This window comes from Fundulus heteroclitus, chromosome 1, assembly GCF_011125445.2.
Source record: "Fundulus heteroclitus isolate FHET01 chromosome 1, MU-UCD_Fhet_4.1, whole genome shotgun sequence".
Classification (NCBI taxonomy): Eukaryota; Metazoa; Chordata; class Actinopteri; order Cyprinodontiformes; family Fundulidae; genus Fundulus; species Fundulus heteroclitus.
In genome coordinates, this window is record NC_046361.1 from 4,294,590 (window position 1) to 4,321,133 (window position 26,544).

At 40.6% G+C, this 26,544-nt stretch overlaps 1 protein-coding gene across 2 annotated transcripts in view; it reads left to right on the plus strand.

Moving 5' to 3' along the window:
* The window catches only part of lamb2l (laminin, beta 2-like), a 94,445-nt gene that overhangs the window by 18,024 nt on the left and 49,877 nt on the right, over positions 1-26,544 (plus strand). For both annotated transcript variants that reach the window (XM_021324962.2, XM_021324963.2), the window contains exons 2-3: positions 949-1,028; positions 14,916-15,085. In XM_021324962.2, the coding sequence (XP_021180637.2) occupies positions 965-1,028; positions 14,916-15,085 (234 nt within the window). In that variant the 5' untranslated portion in view covers positions 949-964. The remainder of the gene's footprint in view (positions 1-948; positions 1,029-14,915; positions 15,086-26,544) is intronic.

Here is a 26,544-nt window from a genome sequence, read left to right on the forward strand (position 1 = left end):
GAAGACAGGAGAGAATGGTGCTGTGAAATAAAGATGATAATTCCTTTATTGTCCTGCAGGGAGGAAATTTGGATGTGACAGCGGCAAACACACAGACAGTTACACACAATTATTAGCAATGAAAAACAAGAAAAGAAAGAACAAACTAGTCTAATCTAAAATTAGCTCCAAAGAAGCACCAAGAGTAGAAGATAAAAAAGTAAGTACCAGAGTTAATAAATATTGCACAGTGGGAAAAAAATTAAACAGTGGAAAAGACTCCAGCCTATTTACATATCACACGATACAACAATTTGCAATGTGCACGATAGTGCAGCAGCCTCCCGCAGTACATAAGGCGTGTACAAGTTACCTTAGCATCTGAGGAACAGTGTAAATGGTTCCCAGGCATCCCACTTCAGAGTTGGCCCTAATGAATTTATCCAGCTACAGATTAGCAGCTGCTCCAACAGACTACACCATAGCAGATGGCTGATGCCACCACAGAGTTAAAGAAGGTCTTCAGGAGCACCCCTTGTACTCCAAAAGACTCAAGTGTCCGCAGGAGGTAGAGTCTGCAAATGCCTTTATAAAATATTGGTCATTTGTTTAATAATCATTTCACAAAGCCTTTGCTGGAAGAAAAATGGCAGATAAAGGAATTTGGACCAGACCTACCAAACTTAAAAATCCAGCAGCAGGCGAGTGACTGTGGACAGATTTATGTTCAAGTAGAGGTTATTGTTGTGTTGTAATCCCTGACCTTTAGTCCGCCATACAAAAATATCTCAAACAATTTGACCAGCGACCACTGCATTTCAAACTATGCCATATCATAGAACCTTGGTTCTAGCAACTATGAATCAAAACGCATTAAACGTTAAAACATACATTCACTTTCTTTCTTTCTTTCTTTCTTTTTGTTTTTTTAACACAATTTATCTGTTGCTTTATTTGTTTGTTTTGCAGACAGAGAGCCAGCCTGATGACCATCCACTTAGCCGTCCAAATGCCCATCAAGACTATGCATTTGAGCCTTCTGATGCTGGGTGAGAAGCATTCATAAATTGATGTCCCTCTTTAGGGTTGCTTTTCAATCCTAAATGTGACACTAGTGCAGGGATCACTAACCTTTGAGAGGTTGAGAGCTACTTAATTGGTGCTGTGTCATACAAAGGGCTACCTGTACTGACCTTTGAACTAGAAGAGTCAGAGCTCACCTTAACCTTATGTAGCATAAATATGTTTTTAATGCATCTATCATTTGAAATCTATTTAAATACAAGTGTGATTAAAATGTCAGAGCAACTAAATAAAATAAGATTTTAGATGCTGCTCACTGGAGGGTTGTGATATCTTTTTGAACAGGCTTGACTAAATATGGTCCTTGGGGGCCCACAGGCACCATGTTGGTGATCCCTGCACTGGTGTCACTGGATTGTGATTGGTGTACAATCTACCTTATTTTTGGAATGTATTTTTATAGGAAATGGAGTAACTACTTCCTTAAGTCCGAGGTTTTAATATAAGTTTAACATTGATTGGCTTGATTAAACTAAGTGGAGGTGCTCAAAGTATTAAGGCTATGAGACAAATTATGAAAACTACAGTGCCTCAATTTAATTAGAGTTTTCACAAAAAAGCTTGAATGTTATAATTTTATAACAGTCTAATCAGAGCATAATATGTTCCTAATACCAAGGGAATTAATCAAAAAACATTGCTTGTAAGATATATACTCTCTATATCAAAGCACGATGCCCCTTAACATGAGAGTGGTTTAAAGGTCATGAATAAATGGAAGCTAATGGTGTACATAGATGTGGAAATTATGAATATGCTTAATAAGGTCATGGTTGGATGGATTCAATCTGAGGTCAAATGAGCTTTTGTAGGTTTGATGAGGGACAGTTTTAAACGGGGCCTCACGCATGACCAGAATTGTTCTGTCGCTGTTCATCTGTGTTTTACCTGGTAAATCAAACAGCACACATGTCCTTTTGAAGATTAATAAAAAAAAACATCTTGAATCATTGGAGGTATGTGCTCATCTTATCAAACTCACCTGCACACACCTTTTCTGGGTCAGCTTGTGAACGTGAATCATTAACTAGAATATAAGAAGGGGAAGGAAGCCGTGAAGTTCAGCAATAATATTGGTCAAGTCCCAGGAAGTTGGACTTTAGTTGAAAGACCGTTTGTGCAATAACCTGGAACAATCTTTGTGAAAATCTGTCAGAGGGCTGGACAGAACCAGAAGTTCTGTCCAGCCCTCTGACACCTGGAATTGAGTCAGTAATGAGTGACTTTTTCTTCTGTTCTTTCATTCTCGCTGTCTGCATGAGCCTGATGCTTTAGGGGGTACTTATGTGACTTTTCTTGTGCGCATATGTTTAAGTGGTACAAAATACACCGTAATCACACTCTCACAGACCAGATGGTCATAAGCACAATGCCGAGGTACAATGAGCTGGGGTTTCTTTTTCACTTCTACGTACTTTTTACCCAGTACTAAAAGGTAGGTAGAAAGTCTTTATGTTGTTTCAGAGCCATTGTTGGTGTTCATAACAAAGATCATGGGGAAAAAGACTCCCCATGATAGACTGAAAAGCACAAGAAAGCTGAGGTCCTTAACTATTTCTTTTTTATAACTGTTCCCACTAAGGCCAGATTAGGACAGACTTTCACTAATGGAAGTTTCATAGGAATGATGTAGAGAAAACTGAATAATTTTTTTTGTACTTTAAAGAATAATATATTTTAAAAGAAATTAGAAATTGTAGCAAGGGTTATTTGTTTCCTTATGTGCAAATATTTTCTTCTTGTCTTTCGCTGTTGGTTGATATATGGTCTTTCTTCTCACTACTCATTATCATGACAACCTCTTAGAGGTTCTTAGCCAGTACGGCTATTTGTGTGTGGAACATACTATGTTGTCAAGAAACCACACTCAGTGCCATTACAACTAAAAATGTATCTGATCTGTAAAGGTCTGATTGGTGCACTGCGCTCTAACCAGTATGTTATGGGAGGTTACAGTTTATGGTCTAAAGAAGAAGGATGACTGAGTGTAACCCAAGCTGGCCTTACCTTTACACCGGTTCAATCGTGTTAAGCCCACAATATGAGAGGGACGTGATTGATTTGATAGGGGAATGACTAAAGTCTAACATTTGAAAACCTTTGATATACGGAGAAATAATTCTAAGATCTCATCTGCATTATAGAAGGGACAAAGATCAGAGAAACCATCTATAGCTGGTTCATTTTTGTTGAAAATATTAAAGCAGTAAAGGGCTGCACAGTGGTGCAGTGGGTAGTACTGTTGCCTTGCAGCAAGAAGCTCCTGGTTTCGAGTCCAACCCTGGTTTATGCAGATTGCTGCTTTAACATCCATCCATTTTCCTACACGCTTGTCCCTGTTAGGGTCATGAGGGGTGCTGGTGCCTATCTCCAGCTGTCAATAGGCAAGACAACGGGACAAACAACCATACTCACACCTAAGGACAATTTAGAGAGGCCAATTAACCTAACAGTCATGTTTTTGGACTGTGGGAGGAAGCCGGAAAACCAAAAGAGAACCCACACTTCTCATACCAAACTGATACCCCTAAATAAAATTCACTGCTACTGGTACCAACTACATTCAGAAGTCACCTGATCAGGAAAGAGAGTGATGTGCAGAAATAAATATGTTAATGTGAGTGCGAGTGAGGGTGGCGAGAGTTGTATAAAGCTTGCCATCCTCAGCACCCAGGAACAACAAACGGCAGGTATACCCGGCCCCAGAAGGCTGTGGTAGCTCAACACTGCCTGATGCACCCTAAGGCAGCCATACACGTCACCAGTGAGGCACAGGAGTGCCAGCACCAGGAAAAAGCCCCCCACCCCCAACTCACCAACCCAGCAAAACTGCCACCCACAGCAGCGCAGGTCAAGCCCAAGGACTGAACCCCCGCCGGCCCAGGGTGCGCCCAAACCCTCATGACACCAAATAGGGGGAGCCCGTAAAACGCCGGGCAAGCACCTGCTCACCACAGCTGACGGAACTTGGAAGGACCAAGGTAGGGTAGGTATTGTTTATTTCACCCTGGAGGGCCAGTCCCTGAGAAGTCAAGTGGGAGGGGTTCCCACCACCGTCTAGTGCAGCCCCTACGGCCTCCAGCCAACCCAGCACACCTCCGGGAGCCATGGGCCACCAGATGGGGGGGGGCACCCTCCCTGGGACGTGACCCGAGCATCCACACAGACAACACACCACTTAGCCGGGCAGCCTCCTGCCAGGCATTCCCATGGCACCACCAGAGTCCCCCAGGCCACCCCCAGTCACAACTGGACTGGGGCTGCAGAGGACCACTCTGTGCCCCTGACTACAGCCCCTCCCCGTAGTGTTTCAGTGTGTGTGTCTGTGACAATGTAAAGTGTTGTGACGAATGCAGATGTGTTTCAAATGCATTCAATTTGTGGTTGTGGCTGATGTGTTTGAAAACGCCATTGCTTGTTGATAGCAGAATCTCCCTCACCCCAACTCCAAAGCCATAGGTGCTTTTAAAAAATTTGTGTAGGACGGGGACTGGTATGACAAAAGGAGGGGCACTGAATGGTGCCCCCCACATGCCCACAAGGCCCATCGGCCAAATCCAAAGACCCTAGTGTGGTGTTGCATATGTGAGGAAGGAGGGGGTGGTACAACATAGATCTGTTTATTATTAGAGAAGACCAAGGATCAGCTGACAGGTCAGGGATAAAGCTGTGGAGCAACTCAAAGAAAGAGGTGCTTATAACACAATATCCCAAGTTTTCTACATCTAGAGTTCAGTCTATCATCTTAAAATTGAAAGTGTATGGCACAACTACAGACTTACCAAGACATGACCATCCACCTAAAACGTCACAGTTCTGAATCGCTGTGTTATTCCGTCCCTTAAACTTCAAGTATTTATTATAAATATTAGACCTTCCTTGGGTAGAGCATACTCATAGAGGTTATTTCTCACATGCAGGTGTGTGCCGTTCCTCTAAAATGAATCAAGTGTAGAGTTTAAAAGGGTATAACACACCTTTGAATTAAAACGTTTGATTGGAGAACTGTCACTACGTAGAAAAATTACTATTTTTACTCTTGGTTTGTTTCCTGTCTTCTACTCTAGTTTCACATTTGGGCTTTTTATTCAGAAACAGGGTCGTAGCTTTAGGTTCTTCAGACAATTTGTGCAGTAAATTAATTTTTCTAAAGGCAAACTGTTAAACTGGCAGATCTATAACTATGTGGTATGATACTGATGTGCCTGCTTATGTACTGTATATATCCACCTTTTTCCTATCTTTCCTTGCTGCTTCATGATTGAGTCAATTTATTGGAGAAAATGTGCTAAGCAAGCAGAAAACAAATTTGTACCATGAACCACAATCTCTGTTGTTAAGATAAACTTGCAGTACTGTTCACATGTTGACTTTATAACATCTGAATCCATTTTGGATATCTCAGAGGCTAGAAGTCTGCCTCTGAAACGTCATGGGCGTTTCACAGTGGTTTAGCCTTGTAACTACCTGTCTTAACACTATTCAAATACAACTCGGTTTAGCAGATTTGAAGAAATCCATTTGACAGAAAGTAGACACGAAGCTTGTAATATACGCGGACTTTCAGCAACTCCCCTTGTGTGTGTGGTCTGTGTCGAAACATTAACTTAGTAATTAAAACTGAGGCTAAATTATGAGAAAAGCTGAGGGGTACATGTCTAGACAGAGAGCCGGAGACAGAGAGGAGATTGTTACACACTTCTGAAGGATACCCCTATCGCTCTCTCAATCAGTGAGAATATTGCCCACCAGCAACAACCTGTGTGGTGGTGAAACATTTAAGTGATGCAAAACAAACAGAAGAAATGGAGGCACTAATTCAAAAATAAAATTAATTGCATCTTCCACATAGTTTCTGTGTCAGTCTCTGCTTCTCTTCTGTTGTCTGGTGCTTATTTTATGCATATTTTTATGATTAAATCATAGGCTTCATGATGTTGGTACTTGTCTCCTCATTGTTGCCTTTGTTCTGTAAAAATAAAAGAAAATAAAATACAGGTTTTTTTCTTCTTCAGGGGATGGAGAATTTCTATATAGTGAGTTTTATGGTGCTTTTAGCCGGGTTGTTTGACCAGAGAGTGAACCTGGTGTGTAAACTAATACCTACAGAGCGAGGTCAGGTGAAACACTGTTGTAGTTCTCAGTCAGCCTCTGTAATATTTGTCTGGGCTGTTTGAATAGGAGGGAGGGACCACGGTGCGATACTTCCAGCCTCAACCCAGATAAAAGTTGAAACTGACCTTGTTATTATTTTTCTAGTATCCGTGGTTCCTGCAGGAGTCTCATGGCTGCACTGAGTTGTGTTTTCTGTTTGGTCAGGGTGTGTCCCATCTGTGTCTGCCGTCCACACATTTCTCAGCATGTTGCCCCCTCTGGTGATTGTTCAATTTGAAATAGATAACTCTACATGTAGTGGGGCAACACTGCTGCCCGATCTTGTGGAATTTATCATATTTCCTGAAGGGTGAATCTGAAACGTTAGTCGTTCCAGCCGGTCGGCTGCTGCTAAGGTTTCACAGGAATTTAGAAAATCCTTCACATTGAACCTTGTACTTGAATTCCAGCCAAGGCATTTACTTTGTGTGTGTGTGTGTGTGTGTGTGTGTGTGTGTGTGTGTGTGTGTGTGTGTGTGTTATACATGATTGGAAGAGACTTCATTCAGTTTAATGAAAAAGATAAGACGATTCCACAGAAAATTACCTCAGAACTAGAACTGCTTTCTTGCCTCAAAGAGGATTTTAGACTTGAATATAATTTTTTTTAGGGTGCAATTGTTAGAAAAATCAAGAGAAAAATCTTAATAATAGTTTCATTTGTCTATAATGACAAGAAAACACACTGCAAAAAGGGAACTAAAAGTATATAATTTCTTGAAATGAGTGTATTTGTCCTTGATATGAGCTGGTAAATAAGATGATCTATCAGTGGAATTAATATTTTGACCCCTAAAATAAGATAATTAGTTATACTGCACTTGAAATAATATGATGGAGACGAGTTGGTCCTATTTTAAGTGCAAAAATCTTATTCCATTAGACAATTTAACATTGCCTGCTCAAATCAAGGATAAATACACTCATTTCAAGAATTTTTCACAAAATTTCAAGACACTTTACTTTTAGGTTCCTTTTTTGCAGTATGTAGTTGTAAAGTCATTTCCTGTGTAATCGCTTTCTTTTTAGGTAAACTGAATAAATAACAATAATAATTGATACTTTATTTATCTCACAATGGAGAAATTCACTTCTGCATTTAACCCATCCCCTTTGGTGAGCAGTGGGCTGCCACTGTGGTGCAATCAGGGGTTAAGGGTCTTGCTCAGGGACCCAGAGTGCAGGCAGCTGGGATCGGACCGGATACTTGCATCCTTCTCAGAGCGCAAGCGCACTGCTCTAACCACTAGGCCACCACTCCCCCATAAAGAATCTCTTCCAACCATGTATAACACACAAACACCCACACATACCAGTTGTCAAGATTTTATTAAAGGAATTATAAAGAAGATAAGTTCTCAAAATATCTTTTTTTGTTGTTGTTGCTAAAACCTAGTTTTGCTGTGTTCACATTGCATGAACTGTACAAGTCTTTTTAGCCTGCTTCAGCCATCTCACCTGGCCTGACCTTACAGTCTGCCTGACAGTTTTTCATGATGTCTCAAAGGTTTGACTTCCTCACTAAGTGCAGCCACAGTTTAAATAAGTCAAATAACTGTAGGCCAAGATTTATGATTCTCATTTGGATTGGTTTTAAAGACAGTCTTTTGAAGCGTTGATGTGTGTGCTGATTCATGCTGCTGCTGTATAAGTAATTCCCTACATAATGTCTCTGAGTGATGGAAAATACCCTGAAGCGTCTTTAGTCAGTTACTGCTAGTGTGCTTGCCAGTTTTTTCTTTGGGTCTTCATGCACGGCAGTGTGGATGTTCCTGTTAAACTCCCCCAGAAATGAATATTGCCACTGCACTGTTCTATTGTGACTTTTGTACTCTTGTACACTTAAATTTACAATTTATAAAAGTCGTGTTTAGACTAAAAATAGCACTCTGTATCCAGAGGAACATGCTGATAAGTCTGGGGTTCCTAATTTCCACCCCTCTCCATTCGGAAATGAACAAATTTCATAATTGATTTTATTTATTCTCAAACCTGCTAAAATAAAAGCCTCCCATAAATATTTACAGTAGTGCCTTATATTTTTGCATGATCCAAATACTTTGTTTAAAAATGTAATTCATGGTCTACTTCTAAAATAAAACTTCATCTTCAGTTGGCAGCTCACACAGAGGGTTTGAAAACTGTTTTTTGCTGCTAGCAATGTGCAACCATTGCGACTAACTTTGGTTCTTCATCTTTTACAAAGACAAATAAAAATAGTTTGTACTACTGTTGCCATGCAGCAGAAAGGTTCTGGGTTCGAATCTCAGAATGGGATAAAAGACAAAAACACCTAAATCTTCATCAGAATGCTTCTGTGTTGTTATCGAAAGTCCCAAAAAAAGTATTTTATAATTCCTGTCCATTCTACCCCTCAGAACACAGAATACAAGAGCTGGACACCATTAACCTTAGACATTTTCAGTGACCTAAACAATGTTTTAAACCAGTGACGTGCAGTCAGGGGAGGCAATTAAGGCCAGGCCTCACTTGTCATCATGGAAAAAAAGAAAATATAATAATGACAACATAATACAAATTGTGATTCACTCAGTCATTTGTAATAAAAGTTCTTCTTTTTTTATCTAATTTCCTCAGTTTTTTTTATCATATTCTCTTTAAAATCGCAGACTTTTTGCTATTTTTCATGTAAATCCTTGGTGACGCTTGATAGCGAAGCCGGTGAGGCCGCAGCGAGCTTGGCCTCCCCTGGGATTGCGCAATCCCATGTTAACTGCGCTGGCTTCCATTCTGTGAATGCATCTTCCTGTCTCTAGATCATAAATTCAATTGTTCAAACAGTTATGAACTGATTTTCCACAATTTAATATATGTGGATTACGAATTGTGTTTTGGTCATCAAACTGTGTGCAGGTAACATGTTTTCGTGCTGCTGGACGATCATAACCGGCAGAGAAGTGGTTGTAGGTGAGGCCTGCAGTTCCTTGGCCTGTAGGCAGGGGGCGCTCAAGGGGCACCGCTCCTGATCCTAAAACTGTAGAGTGACAGCAAGTTATGGATGTATTATTAGCGAGTTTTGCTAAACAAGTAAAGCACTAAAAAGACTAAACATACAGCCGGAACAGGACTGATCAAGGAAGGCTTTCCTCCCTGGCAGTGAGCTCAACTGAGACTGAGAGACTTTTAAAACTGAAGAAGATAAAAAGAACTTTTACCGGAAAGTTTTAATATTTTTGTTCAGAAAGAGCGCCGCATTAACATTTATAAGTAGAGGTAAGACAGCGATAATTATTCATGTTTTGTGTTTGTAATGAAATGTGCGTAATGTGGGTTATAGTTTTAGAATGTGTTACAAATGCAGAATGTGTTACAAATGCAGAAATCCATCATATCTCATAAACTGTTACCAATCAAATGACAAATAATTTAGTTTTTTTTTTTCCATCAAGGAATCAATATTTTTCCATGTCTCTTGGTGAATTTATTTGGCTCAATCAGTCTCCTTCAGCACTTTGCAATGAGTCTACTCTGTAGAGTGTATATATTTGTAAATCTGACTCTGATGACGTCAGTGCCTCACCAGCTATGAACCCTACCGCACGTCACTGTTTTAAACCATCTTCATAGTGAAGAATTTTAATAATACCAGGTATTAACTTGAGTGAAAAAACATTGATATGACACAAGACAGGCTGTTATATTTTAATTGTCTTTAAAATGCTCAAATTAAAAAAATGACACACATTTGAAGGCATTCCTTTCTAACTTAATGTTTCTGAACAGATAATTGCGTCATTAAGCAGGTGGAGAGGTGCTGCTAATGTGGAGCAGAGAGTGTGTAGCTACAGTCATATTTTCCACAGAAGATGCCTTTTATTCCATTTCTAACCATCCATGACTTTGCCTATCGTGCCTCAGCACGTCTGCCTCTCGATTGCCTCTAGATCAGCAGATGAAGTTCTTTTAAGATATTCCATCATCTGCCATTCTTTGCTGTAGAACTTTGCATGTCTTTCTTTTAAAGCATAGCGCATTGTTGTTTGATTGGGAAACTTAAATTACAAAGATATGACTGGATGGGATGTAAGCTTACAAGAGTGATTTCAAGAAAAGAAGAGAAAATAAAGACTGCAAGGAGACGTTTTGTGCCATAAAAAAGCTGTGGTAACTAAATATTTAAAACTGAAATATTCTTTTTTTTAAAAAGAAAATCAAACAAACTATTTGGAAAGACCAAGACTCTGAAGTGGGGCTGTATTGACAGGTTTTTCCAGTCGGTATCTTCCCTGTGGTAGATAACGTTTTTATCTTCTTAATTTAAATACAACTGACTAATTTTAGTGGGTCACATGAACTCAGTTTTGTTCATTTTTAAACTTATTGATCAAAGTGAAGATGCTACAAAGTTATATAGTGCATGTATGACATTTTAAAGCTCATAATCGCTCGCAATTTTTCACAAATGTAGACCAGGAAAGTATGGAATACTGATTCTGACATATTCAAAAAAAAATACTTGCTCAATAAATAAATTGGTATACAATAAATGGAAAGAATAAGCAAATAAATAATTGTAAGCAATAATTAAACTATACAATGAGATATAAATGTAAATACCTCTTATTCCTCTTTTTATTAATCACCTTATCTATTTATTTTTCATTATAATCGTCAACTTTATTTATTACTTGGTTGTCAATTGTATTTATTTTCTGTGTATGTTTTTAATATCTTTGTCTGTCTTTTTCTTCCTTTCTATATTTTACCGCATTTATTTCTTGAACACTAGTTATTGTATCTCTGCCTGTCCTTTTTCCATTGCTGTATGTATTTCAGCCTCATTATGCAAATGAGGAGGGGACGGGTCTTAAACGGAGAACTGCTCCCTATTGGCTGGTTAGCATCAGCCATAGTTGAATCTACACGCTGCTGCTACCGGCCGCTGTCACAGTGGCTGCCTTGGTTATTAGTGAGCTGAGGCTTTTAGCAACCTGATTTGAACATAACTCTATAATTCCAGACTTTATTATCTGTCATCAGAATCAGATATACTTTAATAATCCCAGAGGGAAATTGCTGTTACTGTACAACCGCCATAACATAACAAACAAACAAACATCACAAACATTTACAGGGGGAGACGATTTACTGAGGCCTTGCTGCCAAGGACAACCGCCTTACACGGTGCCCACAGGGCGCTGCCATTACTCTGTGGAAAAATAGAGGCCACAGAAAAAGGAAGGTGAGAGGAAAAAAAACATACCTCATACTTTATCCTATTACAGGATACAGTTTGAGATATCAAAAACCTCTTGCACAAAAAGCACAAAAAAGACGAGACACATATAGCAGAAGGTAAACATTTGAGATTAGTCGCGTGTAAGTTCATCAGTTTATATAAGCATTAGTTATGTGTGTCTGTTTGGGTGAAAGTGTTTATATTTCCGTGAACGCTCTCCAGAGGCCATTGTCCTTGATGTTATCAGCCGGCCAACAGTTCAGAAAGCATCCGCAGATGTCAGAGGGGAAGGGGGGTTCCAGGGTAGACTTCTGAGCTCGTTCCATGTGGAACCTCTGACTGAACGTGTATTTTAGTTGGCGGCACATACGGATGCCGGTTCTCCACATGTTTCGTGCCAAACTAGACCTCTCGACAGAAACAGCCCCTGTGCTTTGAGAACCCAAGCACGAGCAGATCCAGGTGGCTCCGTCTCATTTACAGCCACCTAATCGGGGAAACAGAGATGTTGAACATATGTTAAAAAGTGAAAGAGTGTTGTTAACTCATCGTTCAGTTAGTGGGTTACAACAGGAAATGACACATTCTCCTGTGGTGTCACAGCCCACGTGATTGTTTGAACATTGCTTGTCTAATATGAGGATGATCACGTCTGTTTAAACTCTTAAACTGCCTGGTGGTCCAGGTCCGTCGGCCAGCCTCATTCATAAGACAACAGGGTTTGCCACAGAGGACACCGCTCCATTCACTTTCAGCAGCAGCAGAGCCAAGCGCTGAAATGGAGCCAGGTGGAAGCGGGATAAACTAGGCTGAAGTTAGCTGTAAAACCTGAATGCTGACTCAGAATAACTTAATTATAAGTTAAAGCTAATTTCTAATTCATCCAGCAAGACGTGAGGTGGAGGATTAGTTTCTATTTTATTTACATTTTATTAGAATGGCGTGTTGAAATTTAGTTTTACTTCACAAATGTTAGACTAATGCTAACCTTAACTAATTACGCCTATTCTAACCCAGTCTAATTTCTCACTTTTAGTGCACATCAACCTTTTTATTACAGAGCTCATTTGGCAGGAATATTGGTGATGATGGATTATTGCAGTCAATATCAATGGTTATGTAATGAATTGGGCCAGCCCTCAAAGTCAAAATTTTAATCTGTGTAAACAAAATGTTTAGATTCTCAGTTTTCCCCAAAAATATCTTTGAAAATGTCATCATGTCTTATTCCCCCGAACATAACACTTCATCATTTCATGAGCTGGACGCATTCCCACACACCCCTAGTGGTTAGCTTTACAAACGCAGCAGTCTTTGTGTCAATTCCCAAGAGATTATCTAGCCTGACCTTAACCCCTGATGTGCCCAAAAGGCTGCCAGCATTTCAAAGTCTTTCATGGTCCATCATGGCCACAAGTTGAAAGCTGAAATTGATAAAACAGAGCAGCTTTACTACACTCCACGTTGTTATTTGCTTGAATCTTGCTCTCTCCCTCCCTGCCTGAAGCAGTTGCTGCTATGTTGTAGAAAGAAAAAACTTCTGTGCTTCTCCTGACTGTGTTCTAAACACCTCACTGATGCTGAAACTACCTAACTTAAAAGTCTTCTTTACTCAGTAACTACTTCTATACCAAATGGTGCTGCTGTCAGTCTGACCCAGTGGCATTTAGTATGGTGTGATTATCGTTCGTAAAATGGGACAGAAACGATCTAAGGCCTATCAAGCTGAAAACTGTCCATTTCCAGTTGCCAGGTGATTTTAGTAGCTGCAGCTGTGCATGTATAGTATAGGGGAAATGTCTGATATGGATCTCATGCTTCTTTTGCTTCTTGACCTTGGCTTCATCATTTGCTTTAAAGAGCCGTTTCATGTGTCTCTGCATCTGTGAGCTGAAATGTTGTGTAGAGACATGCTGGCTTAGCCTGTGGCCCTATGGTGTTAGGAGCCATAGTGTTGACTCCATGTCTTCTCTGAAGGAACCCTGCTGGGACCAAAGATTGTCTGTGACATCCTATCTTAATGAGAATATACCTGATTCAGTCTTTGGACAAGATATCACCTGTCCACACATAGCACGTCATCTTTGATTTAGTGCCAATAATCTAGTACTGGGAAACCACCTACAGCAGCTGTGGAATAACTTACCACAGGATATACAATGACTGTATAAAGCTGTTCTGCACTGTATTTAAACACACAGTCTTTCTAGCTGAGTAGGAACATTGGGCATTTTGTGTCCTCTGAGTTATTTAGCTGGAGCTGAGGGTGTTTCTATTTTACTTGGCCTTTTCACAACCCACTGAGATCTCTTTTATAAGAGAAACCTGGCCAAGAACACAGCAGCAGGGGAGTGGTGGCCTAGTGGTTAGAGCATTGCTTGTGTCCCAAAGGTTCTGGGTTCAACTCCCACAGACTGCCACTCTGGCTCCCTGAGCAAGACCCTTAACCCCAGAGTGCTCCCCAGGGGCCACACCATGGCAGCCCACTGCTCACCAAGGGGATGGATTATATGCAGAAAACAAATTTCATTGGACTGTATGTTGCAATGACAATAGAATGGTGATTATTAATGAATACAATTTACATGAAAAACGTCGGTCATATAAAATACTTGCACACAAACATGGGAGACTGCAGCGATATCAACAGATCTTTAAACTCCGTCAGTGTCACCACAGCTTCGAGGTGATTATCCGTTTGTAGTTGATTCCAAGCATTGGCCGCTGTGAACCAGAAAGACTTCGTGTCTGGTTGAGTTCGCTCTTTGGGAAAAACAAATTACAAAACATTCACTGATCAGTAGTTGTGGCATCCATTTTATTATTTTTTTGTTAATAGACAAGACAGACAAGATGAGGTGATGCCCAAAATGGCGTCATAAACAATGAACTACCAATATCCGACTTGATGGGCACACAGGGACATCCAATCAGCTTTAGCATAGAGTGTGCAGTGAGGAGTAAAGGGGCCTGAGTTAGTAATAAAACTCAGTGGCACATGGTTCACACTATTAAGCATCCAGACAGTCAACAGATGCACTAGTATAGAGAGCATCACCATGATGGATTATAGGTACATAAAAATATATGTAACTGGTTTTGGTTTTACAGTAGAATAATGGCAGGACTAAAATCTAGATATTTAAAAGTAGAAACAGTCTCAATTTATTTACCATGTTTTCTAAAAAAAACTAACCCTAACCCTCTATCAAAGACAGACTGTATATTTTGCTCTAAATGTCAGATGTACCTCGGAGCAAGGCTGTATAACTCTGTCGAACCCATTTACAACTTCACTTTCATGTGCTCTTGATCTCAAAGTTAGATCTGATTGAGCAAGTTTTGGTTAATGGAAAACTCTGATACAAATTAAAAATAATGAACATATTGAGATCGGATACTCTTGATGTGTTCACTTCCAAATCATTTAATGGAGAATTGCTTGTAAATGAGCAACAATTACAAGCCACTGTGTTTTTTTTTTTGTGTCTATCGACAGCTCTGAGTGCGGCTGGGCAAGAACTCCCATCGAGCCCTCATGGCTGCACTGATGGCAGCTGTTACCCTGCAACAGGAAACCTTTTGATTGGACGGGCTGCCAACCTGACCGCCACCTCCACATGCGGCCTGGACAGACCCGAGCAGTTCTGCATTGTCAGTTACCTGCAGGTGAGGAAATAAATGCACGCTCACTGGGAAACAATTAACTAAATTCCACGTCTGAAAGAAAGCACCAAATATAAATGTGGAGGTGTACTGGGGTAATTACACTTGATCTGTTTTGATAATTACAGGTTATTTAGCTCATTATAGCTGCATATGTTGTGTCACAGTGAGTGGCTGGTTTAAGTTCATTTCTTTAGTAAGGTAATAATGTCTCCCGTTTCATGGTCTCAGCTTGAATCCTAAACTAGATAATTTTATTACATCATTCAGTCTATTATATATATAAATGGAGCGTTGCTGTCAGGAGGAATGGGCAAACTACGATTACGTTTTCTCTGAGCTCCTTCATCAGTCTCTCTCTACCGCTTCATCTGTAATTGATCATCCATCTGCTTGTTGGTAGTTTTGAGGAGCAAGGCCTCTCTAGAACTACCCCGGGTCCAGGTGTAAACACTCAATCAGCCCCGCCTTCTTCAAACAGTGGAGACTTGTAGAACGTTCTGTTTTGTCAAATCTTTCTCTTTCAGGTTCTTTCTTCAGTAATTCTTGGTCTTATTAGTGCACAACAAGAGAAGGATTTCAAGTGATATTTTTCTTTTTTGGTTTTATTTTACTAATTACTCATCTTTATCAGTTTAATCTACCAGATTAAACTGATAATTGTGTAATTGGTGTAGTCTATATCTGATGTAGAACAGAAAAGGTTCAGAGACAAAAAAAAAAACAGACAATGAAAGTTAAGTAAATCGCGGTAAAAGCATTCATTACAATATATTTATAATACAGGAACGTTGAATTAGGTTGAATCCTTTAACAAACGTTAATGATTCAATAAATAAGAGAGCTTAGCTTAAGAAAGCGTGGAGAGATTTCCAGAACATGAAAGAAACCGTAGACACAAACGTTGTGTATTGTGCCGCGCCATAAACACACTGTTTCCCTGAGCAGTGTAGCTTTGGGCTTTTGGTGTGCCACCCTGAGATTTTTAATGGTCCCTGTGAAATATATATCTGGGGGCACCGCTACCCAGACTCACTTATCATTATTCTTGGAGATTTTAACAGTGGGAACCTTTTAAATTAACTTCCAAAATCAAAGCAGCATGTAAAATGTCCCACTCGGGATATAAACACTCAAGACCAGTTTCACAATCTTGAAAGAAGCCTACCTTGCAGATCCTCTAGTAGCCTAAGGACTCTCTGATCACTCTCTGCTTCATCTCATTTCAACCTATTGGCAGAAATTAAAAACTACTAAGTATGTGGTTACAACTGGTAGGAAGTGGACTTATGAGTCCAGGAAGCTGTTACAGACCGGACTTCATTGATTGTTTTCTAAGCTTAATTTGCTGACCGGAGTGCATTTAATGATGCTGTGACATCTTACATCAGTTTTTGTGAGGACATGTGTGCTGGCGAAAAAAAAATGTTGCTCATACAACAACAATAGACCATGGCTTCCTCCACATCTAAGGAAGAAGCTTACATCAATTGGGCCCCGTACAAGCAACTTCTCAGCTCACGACCTTTCTACAGCTTGGAGGACTTTGAACAACAGCACAAGCTACAGGAGCCTGCACCCCTACGCTGTGTATGATTGTACAAGCAAACACCCCATAGTAGCTAAAACGTGTGCAAATGGACATCAGCATGTGAAAAACGGTCAGATCAAAAGGGGCAGCTAACATATCTGCAGGCCCCACACGAACTGAACACACGCTGTCTAGACTTTTATTCAATTCAATTCAATTCAATTTTATTTATATAGCGCCAAATCATGAAACATGTCATCTCAAGGCACTTTACAAAGTCAAGTTCAATCATATTATACAGATTGGGTCAGATTATACAGATTGGTCAAAAATGTCCTATATAAGGAAACCAGTTGATTGCATCAAAGTCCCGACAAGCAGCATTCACTCCTAGGGAAGCGTAGAGCCACAGGAAGAGTCATCTGCATTGTACATGGCTTTGCTGCAATCCCTCATACTGAGCAAGCATGAAGCGACAGTGGGAAGAAAAACCACCCATTAACGGGAAGGAAAAACCTCCGGCAGAACCGGGCTCAGTATGAACGGTCATCTGCCTCGACCGACTGGGGTTACGGAAGACAGAGCAGAGACACAACAAGAGAAACAAAAAAGCACAGAAGCACACATTGATCTAGTAATCTGTTCTACATTAGATGGAAGTAGCGGGTGAGCCGTCTTCTCTGGATGATGTCACAGTTAACAGAACGCCAGACCAGGTGTACCTACTATGAAGAAAAAAAGAGAGAGCAAAAGTTAAAAGCTGAAATGACGACAGTCATTTCAATGTAATACAATGCAAAACTGGAGAACAGTAGACTGAAGAACAGTAGAAATCAGTAGAGTGAGAAAATTAGACCCTGATGTCCTCCAGCAGCCTAGGCCTATCACAGCACAACTATAGAGATAGCTCAGGGTATGAGCCACTCTAACTATAAGCTTTGTCAAAAAGGAAAGTTTTAACATTAGTCTTAAAAATAGATAGGGTGTATGCCTCACGGACCAAAACTGGGAGTTGGTTCCACAGGAGAGGAGCCTGATAGCTAAAGGATCTGCCTCCCATTCTACTTTTAGAGACTCTAGGAACCAGCAGCAGACCTGCAGTCTGAGAGCGAAGTGCTCTGTTAGGAACATACGGGGTAATCAGAGCTCTGATATATGGTGGAGCTTGATTATTAAGGGCTTTATACGTTAGAAGGAGAATTTTAAATTCTATTCTTGATTTAACAGGAAGCCAATGAAGGGAAGCTAAAATTGGAGAAATATGATCCCTCTTGTTGATTTTCATCAGAACTCTTGCCGCTGCATTTTGAATCAGCTGAAGACTTCGAACTGCATTTTGTGGACTTCCTGATAGTAAAGAATTACAATAGTCCAGCCTTGAAGTAACAAATGCATGGACTAGTTTTTCAGCATCACTCCTGGACAGAATGTTTCTAATTTTGGCGATATTCCGGAGGTGAAAAAAGGAAACTCTGGAAACCTGTTTAATATGGGATTTAAATGACATGTCTTGGTCGAAAACAACACCAAGATTTTTAACTTTATTACCAGAGGCCAAGTTAATGCCATCCAGATTAAGGGATTGATTAAGAACTTTATTTTTTGAAGACTCTGGCCCAAAGATTACAACTTCTGTCTTGTCAGAATTTAAATGCAGGAAATTTAAAGTCATCCAGCTTTTGATGTCATCAAGACATGACTGAAGTCGAAGTAACTGATTGGATTCATCAGGATTTATGGATAAATATAGCTGAGTGTCATCAGCATAACAGTGGAAATTAATCCCATGCTGTCTGATAATTTTGCCAATCGGAAGCATATATATAGTAAATAGAATTGGTCCAAGGACTGAACCCTGTGGTACTCCACAAGTGACCCTAGAGTTTGAGGAAGATTTATTATTAACATGAACAAACTGGAATCTGTCCGACAGATAAGATTTAAACCAGCCTAATGCTTTTCCCTTAATCCCTACAGTATGCTCAAGTCTTTGTAGGAGAATATTGTGATCAACTGTATCAAATGCAGCACTGAGATCTAACAGGACAAGTATAGACACAAGTCCATTATCTGAGGCCATGAGAATATCATTGGTGACCTTCACCAGAGCTGTTTCAGTGCTATGATGAGCTCTGAAGCCTGACTGAAACTCCTCAAGTAGGTCATTACTTTGTAAATGTTCACATAGTTGATTAGCAACTACTTTCTCAAGAATTTTAGAATTTTAGAACCCTAAAGAAGATTAGATATAGGTCTGTAATTTACTAACTCATCTTGATCAAGAGATGGTTTCTTAAGTAAAGGTTTAATAACAGCTACTTTAAAAGCCTGTGGTACATATCCATTTACCAAGGATAGATTAATCATGTCTAAAATAGGACCACTGATCAGAGGGAATACCTCCTTAAACAACTTGGTTGGGATTGGGTCTAACATACAGGTAGAAGGTTTAGATGAAGCTAAAATTTTAGATAGCTCAGAAAGCTCTACTGCTTTTAAACAGTTCAGACACTGCGCAGGTTCTAAGGATTCCTCCAATGCTGCCTCACTTACTGAGGATGAGGTAATCATGTTTGGGAGGATGCCAATTATTTTATTTTTAATGGAATCAATTTTATTTATGAAGAATCCCATAAAATCATTACTGCTAAGAGCTAAGAGAATGGATGGATCAACAGAGCTGTGGCTCTGGGTAAGTTTGGCAACTGTACTGAAGAGAAATCTAGGATTATTCTTATTCTCCTCAATTAATGATGAAAAATATGCTGCTCTAACTCTGCGAAGGGTCTTGTTATACAACAATAGACTGTTCTTCCAGATTAAGTAGGATTCCTCTTGGTGTGTAGAGCGCCATTTTCTCTCCAATTTCCTAACATTGTGCTTCAAGGAACGCAGCTCTGAATTAAACCAAGGAGCCAGCTTCCTGTGAATAATCACCTTCTTTTTCAAGGGAGCTACATTGTCTAATGCAGAACGCAATGACGAAGTCATACCGTTTACAAAGACATCTATTTGTGAATTGGAAGAAACAACATTGCTGCCATCTACAGGGCATTTCTGCAATACGGAGGATATTAAAAAGGGGACAGACTCTTTAAGTTTTGATACAGCATTATCCGATAAAGATCTACTATAATGGAACCCTCTTTTGGGGGTGGAGAACTCAGTTAGATTAAACTCAAATGTTATTAAAAAATGATCAGATAGGACAGGGTTGTGAGGAAATACTGTTAATTCTTCACAATCAATGCCATATGTCAGCACAAGGTCTAAAGTATGGAGCCAAGAGTGCGTCGGTTTATGCACATTTTGAGCAAAACCAATTGAATCTAGGATAGTTTTAAAGGCTACACTAAGGTTATCACATTCTGTGTCAACATGGATGTTAAAATCACCCACTATAATAGCCTTATCAGTATTTACCACCAAATCAGATAAGAAATCTGACAACTCATCCAAAAACTGAGTGTAAGGGCCTGGTGGACGATACAAAACAACAAACAGAAGAGGTTTTATTGCTTTGCAGTTTGGATGAGGGAAACTGAGGGTTAAATGTTCAAAAGAACTGTAGTTATTAATTGGCCTGGGACTAATTAATAAATCAGACTGAAAGATGGTTGCCACTCCTCCTCCTCTTCCCACAGATCTGGGAATGTGGAAATTTGAATAATTGGAGGGAGTTGACTCATTTATACTAACGTAGTCCTCTTGTAGCCAGGTTTCTGTGAGACAAAACAAATCAATCTGTTTATCAGAAATCAATTCGTTAACTAACAAAGTCTTTGGAGGGAGAGACCTTATATTTAATAGACCACATTTAATTGTTTTATTTTTAGGTTCAAGGTGAACCGTATTGATTTTTATTAGGTTTTTATGATTTGTTCCTTTTAGATAAGTTTTTGATCTGTTAAGTTTTGGCCGTGGGAAAGACACCGTCTCAATAGGATAATGGGTGGGTAACAGTACAGAAGCTGCAGAGAGGTGTGTTAAACTACGGCTCTGCTTCCTGGTCTGGACCCTGGGTTGTCAGCATTTAGGAGGACTAATAAATCCGGCCAGATTTCTAGAAAGAAGAGCTGCACCATCCAAAGTAGGATGGATGCCGTCTCTCCGAATCAGACCAGGTTTTCCCCAGAAAGTTCTCCAGTTATCAATGTAGCCCACGTCGTTTTCAGGACACCACCTAGACAACCAGCGGTTGAATGATGACATGCGGCTAAACATGTCATCACTGGTCAAATCAGGCAGGGGACCAGAGAAAATTACGGAGTCCGACATTGCTTTAGCAAACTCACACACCGAAGCAACACCAACTTTAGTGACCTCCGATCGGCGTGATCGGGTGTCATTACCGCCAGCGTGAATAACAATCTTACTGTATTTACGCTTATCCTTAGCCAGCAGTTTTAGGTAAGATTCTATGTCGCCCGTTCTGGCCCCTGGCAGGCATTTAACTATGGTCCCTGGTGTCTCTAGTGCCACGTTTCTGACTATTGAACTCCCAATAACCAGGATCGGCTTCTCAGCGGGTGTGTCGCTGAGTGGGGAAAATTTGTTTGAAACGCAGACGGGTTGGTGGTGAACTGGGGGCTGAAATCTAGAGCTATGCTTCCTACGAACTGTCACCCAGCCGGCCTGCTTACCCGGCTGCTCGGGTGCTTCTGGAGGACCACTAAGTGAACTAACGCTAGGTCTATGTGGCTCCGCGCTAGCAGAGGGGCGGCTATCAGCTGGTCTTTCCATAGCACGGAGCTGGGACTCTAATTCTGACACCCTCGCCTCCAAAGCTACAAAAACACTACATTTATTACAAGTACCATTATCACTAAAGGAGGCAGAGGAATAGCTAAACATCTGACACAGAGAGCAGGAGATAAGGGGAGACTTAGTCAGAGACGGAGAAGCTGAAGTAATAGTTGGAGAGGAAGCCATTGTGGAGCTAAAGCTAGGCTAGGCTAAAGCTAGGCTAGCGCCCTTCTACCACGCCAAGAGAGCAAACCGTGAAACACGAGGAGTTCCCAAGCGTGATGTGCAGCAACAGAAAATGTTTTAAAAGTGCTTATGTGTTAGAAACAGATGTTACAGCAAAGAGATTAAAGATAAAAGCGAGAGAATCTGGAGCAATAAACCGTTGCTCACGCAGTGAAAACAGGAAGTGATACAATACGCCTTACCGCAAACAGGAAGTGACGTCAGCTCACAGTCACAGCACCAGCTGCATCTTTTGGTCGGTGCTACAGAGTGCTATTTGCTAAAACCACCACAGTGACAGTTTCTTTTGCTTGAATTCTGATGAACACAATGAACACCTTGCATACTAAGTAGTCAGCTACACTGCAGTGGAACTAAAAGATACGTTGTAGAAACACAACCGCCATTTATTTTACTTAAAAATTACAAAAAAAGCACATGTTCAAACTGCTGCTGGTGTGAGTGGTATAACTTGTCAAATTCCTTGATTGTGCAGTTAATGGCCAATGAAGCTGATTTCGATTTTATCTGAATATGGACTCTGAGGATGATTAACAGCTAATTGATTTAGTAGGACATGAAATACCGCAGATCATGACCAGCATGTACAGAGATTTAAATTACCTGCAGCTGCACACAGGAGAAAACATACATGCTGGAATAAGCAGCTATTATAATAATTAAAAATCGTCCAATGTAGTTATGGTAATGTGTAGAAACAACATTTGAAAAAGTGCAGGTGCTCTTTAAGGACACCAAAACAGCTCAGTGGCAGACAGGGGACATGCAAAATCATCTTTGCTGTTATTGATGGGAGAAATAGTTCTGTCTTAGCCCAGCTGTCAAAAGTCTGCCGTTCTCACCTGAGGACGTGTGGGACATAATTTTAGCCACTCTGTGTAGTTCTGCACAATACAGCGCTGGACTGTTGGGTTTAATATGATTCCCAGCAACCTCATGGCCTGATATTTTGCCTTCTTATACGTGTTAATTTTTTTTTTTTTTTTTTGGCATGTATGATATTTAAATGACAAGAAATTGCACATTTTCACGCACATTATTTGATTTGTTTGTGAAGGGCTATGTATGAGATCGCCAGACCTTGTAATAAACAGCGGTATGAAGTTTCTATCACAGTCGTGTCTAACCGCTACATTTGTGCTGGACACTAGAGACTAGAGACACTGAGATTGGCCAGTACAGGCACCCCTTTGATTTATCATCTGAGGAAGTTGTCCAAAATCCATTTCTGCACCCAGATCTACACAAGTCTTTGAATAATGATTCCTGAACTGTAGGAGTACTGGTGTAATATTTCATGTTGGATAATAAAAAGCGTGTATCTGATTGTGCGGCTGGTTTTAAAGAAGATGTAAAGGTATAATCCCGCCCCCAGACACATTTAGAAAAATCCCAAAAAGTGGGCAGTTCCAGGTGACATGGCTAGGTGTGGGGATAAGCGGTGGGGCGCTGCTGAGGCAGTGGAGGACAGGATGGGTGCGGTTTCTGAGTGATAAAGTGATGTTAGCAGCATCACCGCTGATGTGGGCAAAAGCAATAAAAATGCTGAACACTATCCATCAATGCTCATGATTCCTACTCTTGACTCTGACTCGTCATGGGGGCGACGGGGTTTGACTGATGAAAAAGGGGAAGACAAATAAACACAAACCATCTTCATATGCGTTTAAGAAGACATATAGGAGGATATTATTTTTATGTAGACCTCATAAAAAGTGCCTCCCTCTAAGAATTGGAAAACACAAAGAAAGATGTATACCAAAGACATTGGTTAATTTTTACTCCCCGTTCGACAGCCTTTGTTTCAGAGAATGTAGATGCAAAACAAAACTGCTGCCTATTGAAACCTCTGATGGGTATCAGTAGTGGGTTAGAACTGAGCCAATTATCATCTTGACCTATTACATGTTCCTTTAGGCCCTCAGGGCTCATTTACACTCCATTTATATATGTATAAAAAAGTCTTCAGAATTTGTGCATCACTGTTGCAGACTCCATTGTGCATTAGAACAACATTTAGGAAATACAGTTTTGTGAGAAGGTTAAAGTTTTCTTTATGGTTCATATTGTATTTGCTATTTTCAGTAGATTAACTCTCTATTGTCTGAACATATCTCATCTCTCTGTTGTGACATAAACAAATGAATAAAAGGAGGGGCAGGAACAATTAGCCATTGTTTTAAAGGCTTTCAGGCAGGAGGAAGGTTACAAAGAACCAAGATATCAGGACTGAAAAAGATGTGTTTTTGCTCATATTGCAGTGTGTTTTATGGCCTTAAAAACATCAGAGCATAGTTTTTAGGGTAGTGTTTAATGTCACTTAGCCCTGCTAATCTTTACACACACCGCTAGTCTATAGTTTGATTTTCTTGCATACCTCGCAGAACACCTCTACCACAAATGCATGCCTACCCTGCACATTCTTTGCAATTCTACTAGGAATCTTCCAATCAGCATTTTTAGTTCCATTCACTGATTTAAGATAATCAGTAGCAGAGGGGGTTGTTAATCAGTGTTCTGGTGTTAATGGTTCTGTAGGTCCAGGCCACAGACATTTTCCTCTCTGCTTTTCAGTAGTTTCATATTTGTGCAGGGTCAGAGTCACTATTCACACCATGAGGTGATACCTGGACCCTACAGAGGTGGCACAGGCAGTCCAACTCCACCAGGATAACTCATCAGTACATATCGTTACCAGAAGGTGTGATGTTTCTCCCAGCATAGTGTCAAGATGGAGGAGAATGTAGGAGACAGGCAGTGACTCTAGGGGAGGTGGACCGTGCCATCAGAGGTCCTTAACCCATCAGCAGGACCGGTATCTGCTCCTCTGTGGAAAGTAGGAACAGGCTGAGTTCTACAGTGACCTCCAGTTGGTGTAAATGTTGCTGACCACACCATGAGAAACAGACTTCATGAGGGGGGCCTGAGGGCCCCGTGTCCTCTAGGAGGTCCTCACAGCCCATCAGCATGGCGCTGAACTGGTATTTGCCAGAGAGGAGAAATGTGCAGGTCCAGTACTGGAGTCCTGTTGTTCTCACAGATGAGAGCAGGTTCTCTCTGAGCTCATGTGACAGACATGAAAGGTTCTGGAGAAGCTGCGGTGGACTTTGTTCAGGATGATCAGTTTAGTGGTGGGTCAGTGTTGGTCTGGGGAGGCAGATCCATGGAGGGACACAGACCTGTACAGGATAAACGATGGCACCCTGTCTGCTGTTAGGTATCATGGTGAAATCCTCAGACCCATTCTTAGACCCTTCACTGGTGCACTGGGTCCTGGTTCCTCCTGGTGCTGAATAAAGTCTGGCCTCATGTGGCAACAGTATGCAGGCAGTATGAAGGAATAACCTGACCTAAATCTAACAGAACATCATGTTTAGCTCCATCTGATGCCACCAGGTTTCTCCTCAGACTGTCTCAGAGCTCAGCTGGTCAGGATGTGAGAGGACATACCCCAGGACACCATCATCTCATAAGCAGCATGCTCTGTTGTTGTCAGCATGCATACAAGCACCTGGAGGCCTTAGAAACCACTGAGGACCATTTGGAGCTGCTGAATGACATCTGAGCATAGTGGACCAGCTGCTGCATCAGTTTTTCAGTTTCTCTTCCTCTGTAACATCCTCTGTGGTTTAATCTTATTCATATACATCAAATGGTGAGGCTTCCTTTGAATCTAAACACCATTTCATGTCAGTCTGGATATCCAGCAGCATTTCTTTTCCAATTGAGATCTGACATGTTTTCAAAGTGTTCCTTTAATTAATTTGAAGTAGTGCATATTTTTTGTTATTTCCAACTGAAATGACAATGGCAGAAACAGACAAGGGGTCGATTTGAATTACTTTGTGATACTATCCACATTTTCTCTCTAAACATGTAAACTTGTCTATATAATAATCACGTAAACAACTGCCATTTCCAAATATTGACAATTATATTATATAATGAATTATCAGCTTATGTGTGCTGCTAGATATGTAGCAAGCCTTCAGTTAGCTTTAGCTTTGTGACCAACAAATTCTGCCCGTCTTATCAGAGGAGGCATGTCCAATGTTATCATGTATGTATTTGTCTTAGTCTTCAAAACAAAGTATGAATGAATAAATGTCAAATAGGCCTATGCTTACTACTAGTACATAGAGGTTTCAAACCCAAGGAATTTTGTATAAATTTACTAGAATTATTAGGTTGAGTTTTTTTAAGCGTTGTCTTTTATCAGCCATAGAAAAACTCCTCTCTGTTTACCTTTTGTCACAGGTTGTGCAATATTCAGTTGTGTGCAAATGAAAGGCTTTAGTTTTCCAAATATTTGAAATTGTTGCTGCCATATGGAAAGGAAGACAAGTATATGTTTGTGTTAAAATCCTTTCCACACCTTGGTGAAGTGGGACACCGCTGATGCAGCATGTCCTTCACCTCGTCGGCATGGAGCTCCTTTTTTTCCTGCATTCCCTCACATTACACCCCATCCTGGCACGCTCGCCGTCATGTTTACATTCATCCCTCACACATCCACACATTTCCGCACGCCTGCATGTTTGTGCCTGCACTTCCACGGCTCCGGGGCAGGAATATTAACCACTGTCAACTTCCAGGTGAACATAATTGACGTTCTCTGCGCACTACACCCGTACTTACTACAGTACGGGCCAGGATATTTTGACAACCTGGTATGTCTGAAGACACTTTAGGGCCCCTCGGAAAACATTTGTCTTCCAGCGTTTTAAATGTCCACACACTCATCTGTCACTCGTGTTTCACATGTGTCTCCTAGGTAGTGTTTTTCTCCTTCTCTTCAAGATCACATTGCGTCGCTCTTTTTTCAAGTTTTCTAAAGATCAGGGGCATTTGAGCTGGTTGCTTTTTAGGTATACTACATTTCAGCTAACCTCCTCTGTGGAGTTAACGCTGTAACCAGTACATATTAGTTGCTTTTTGC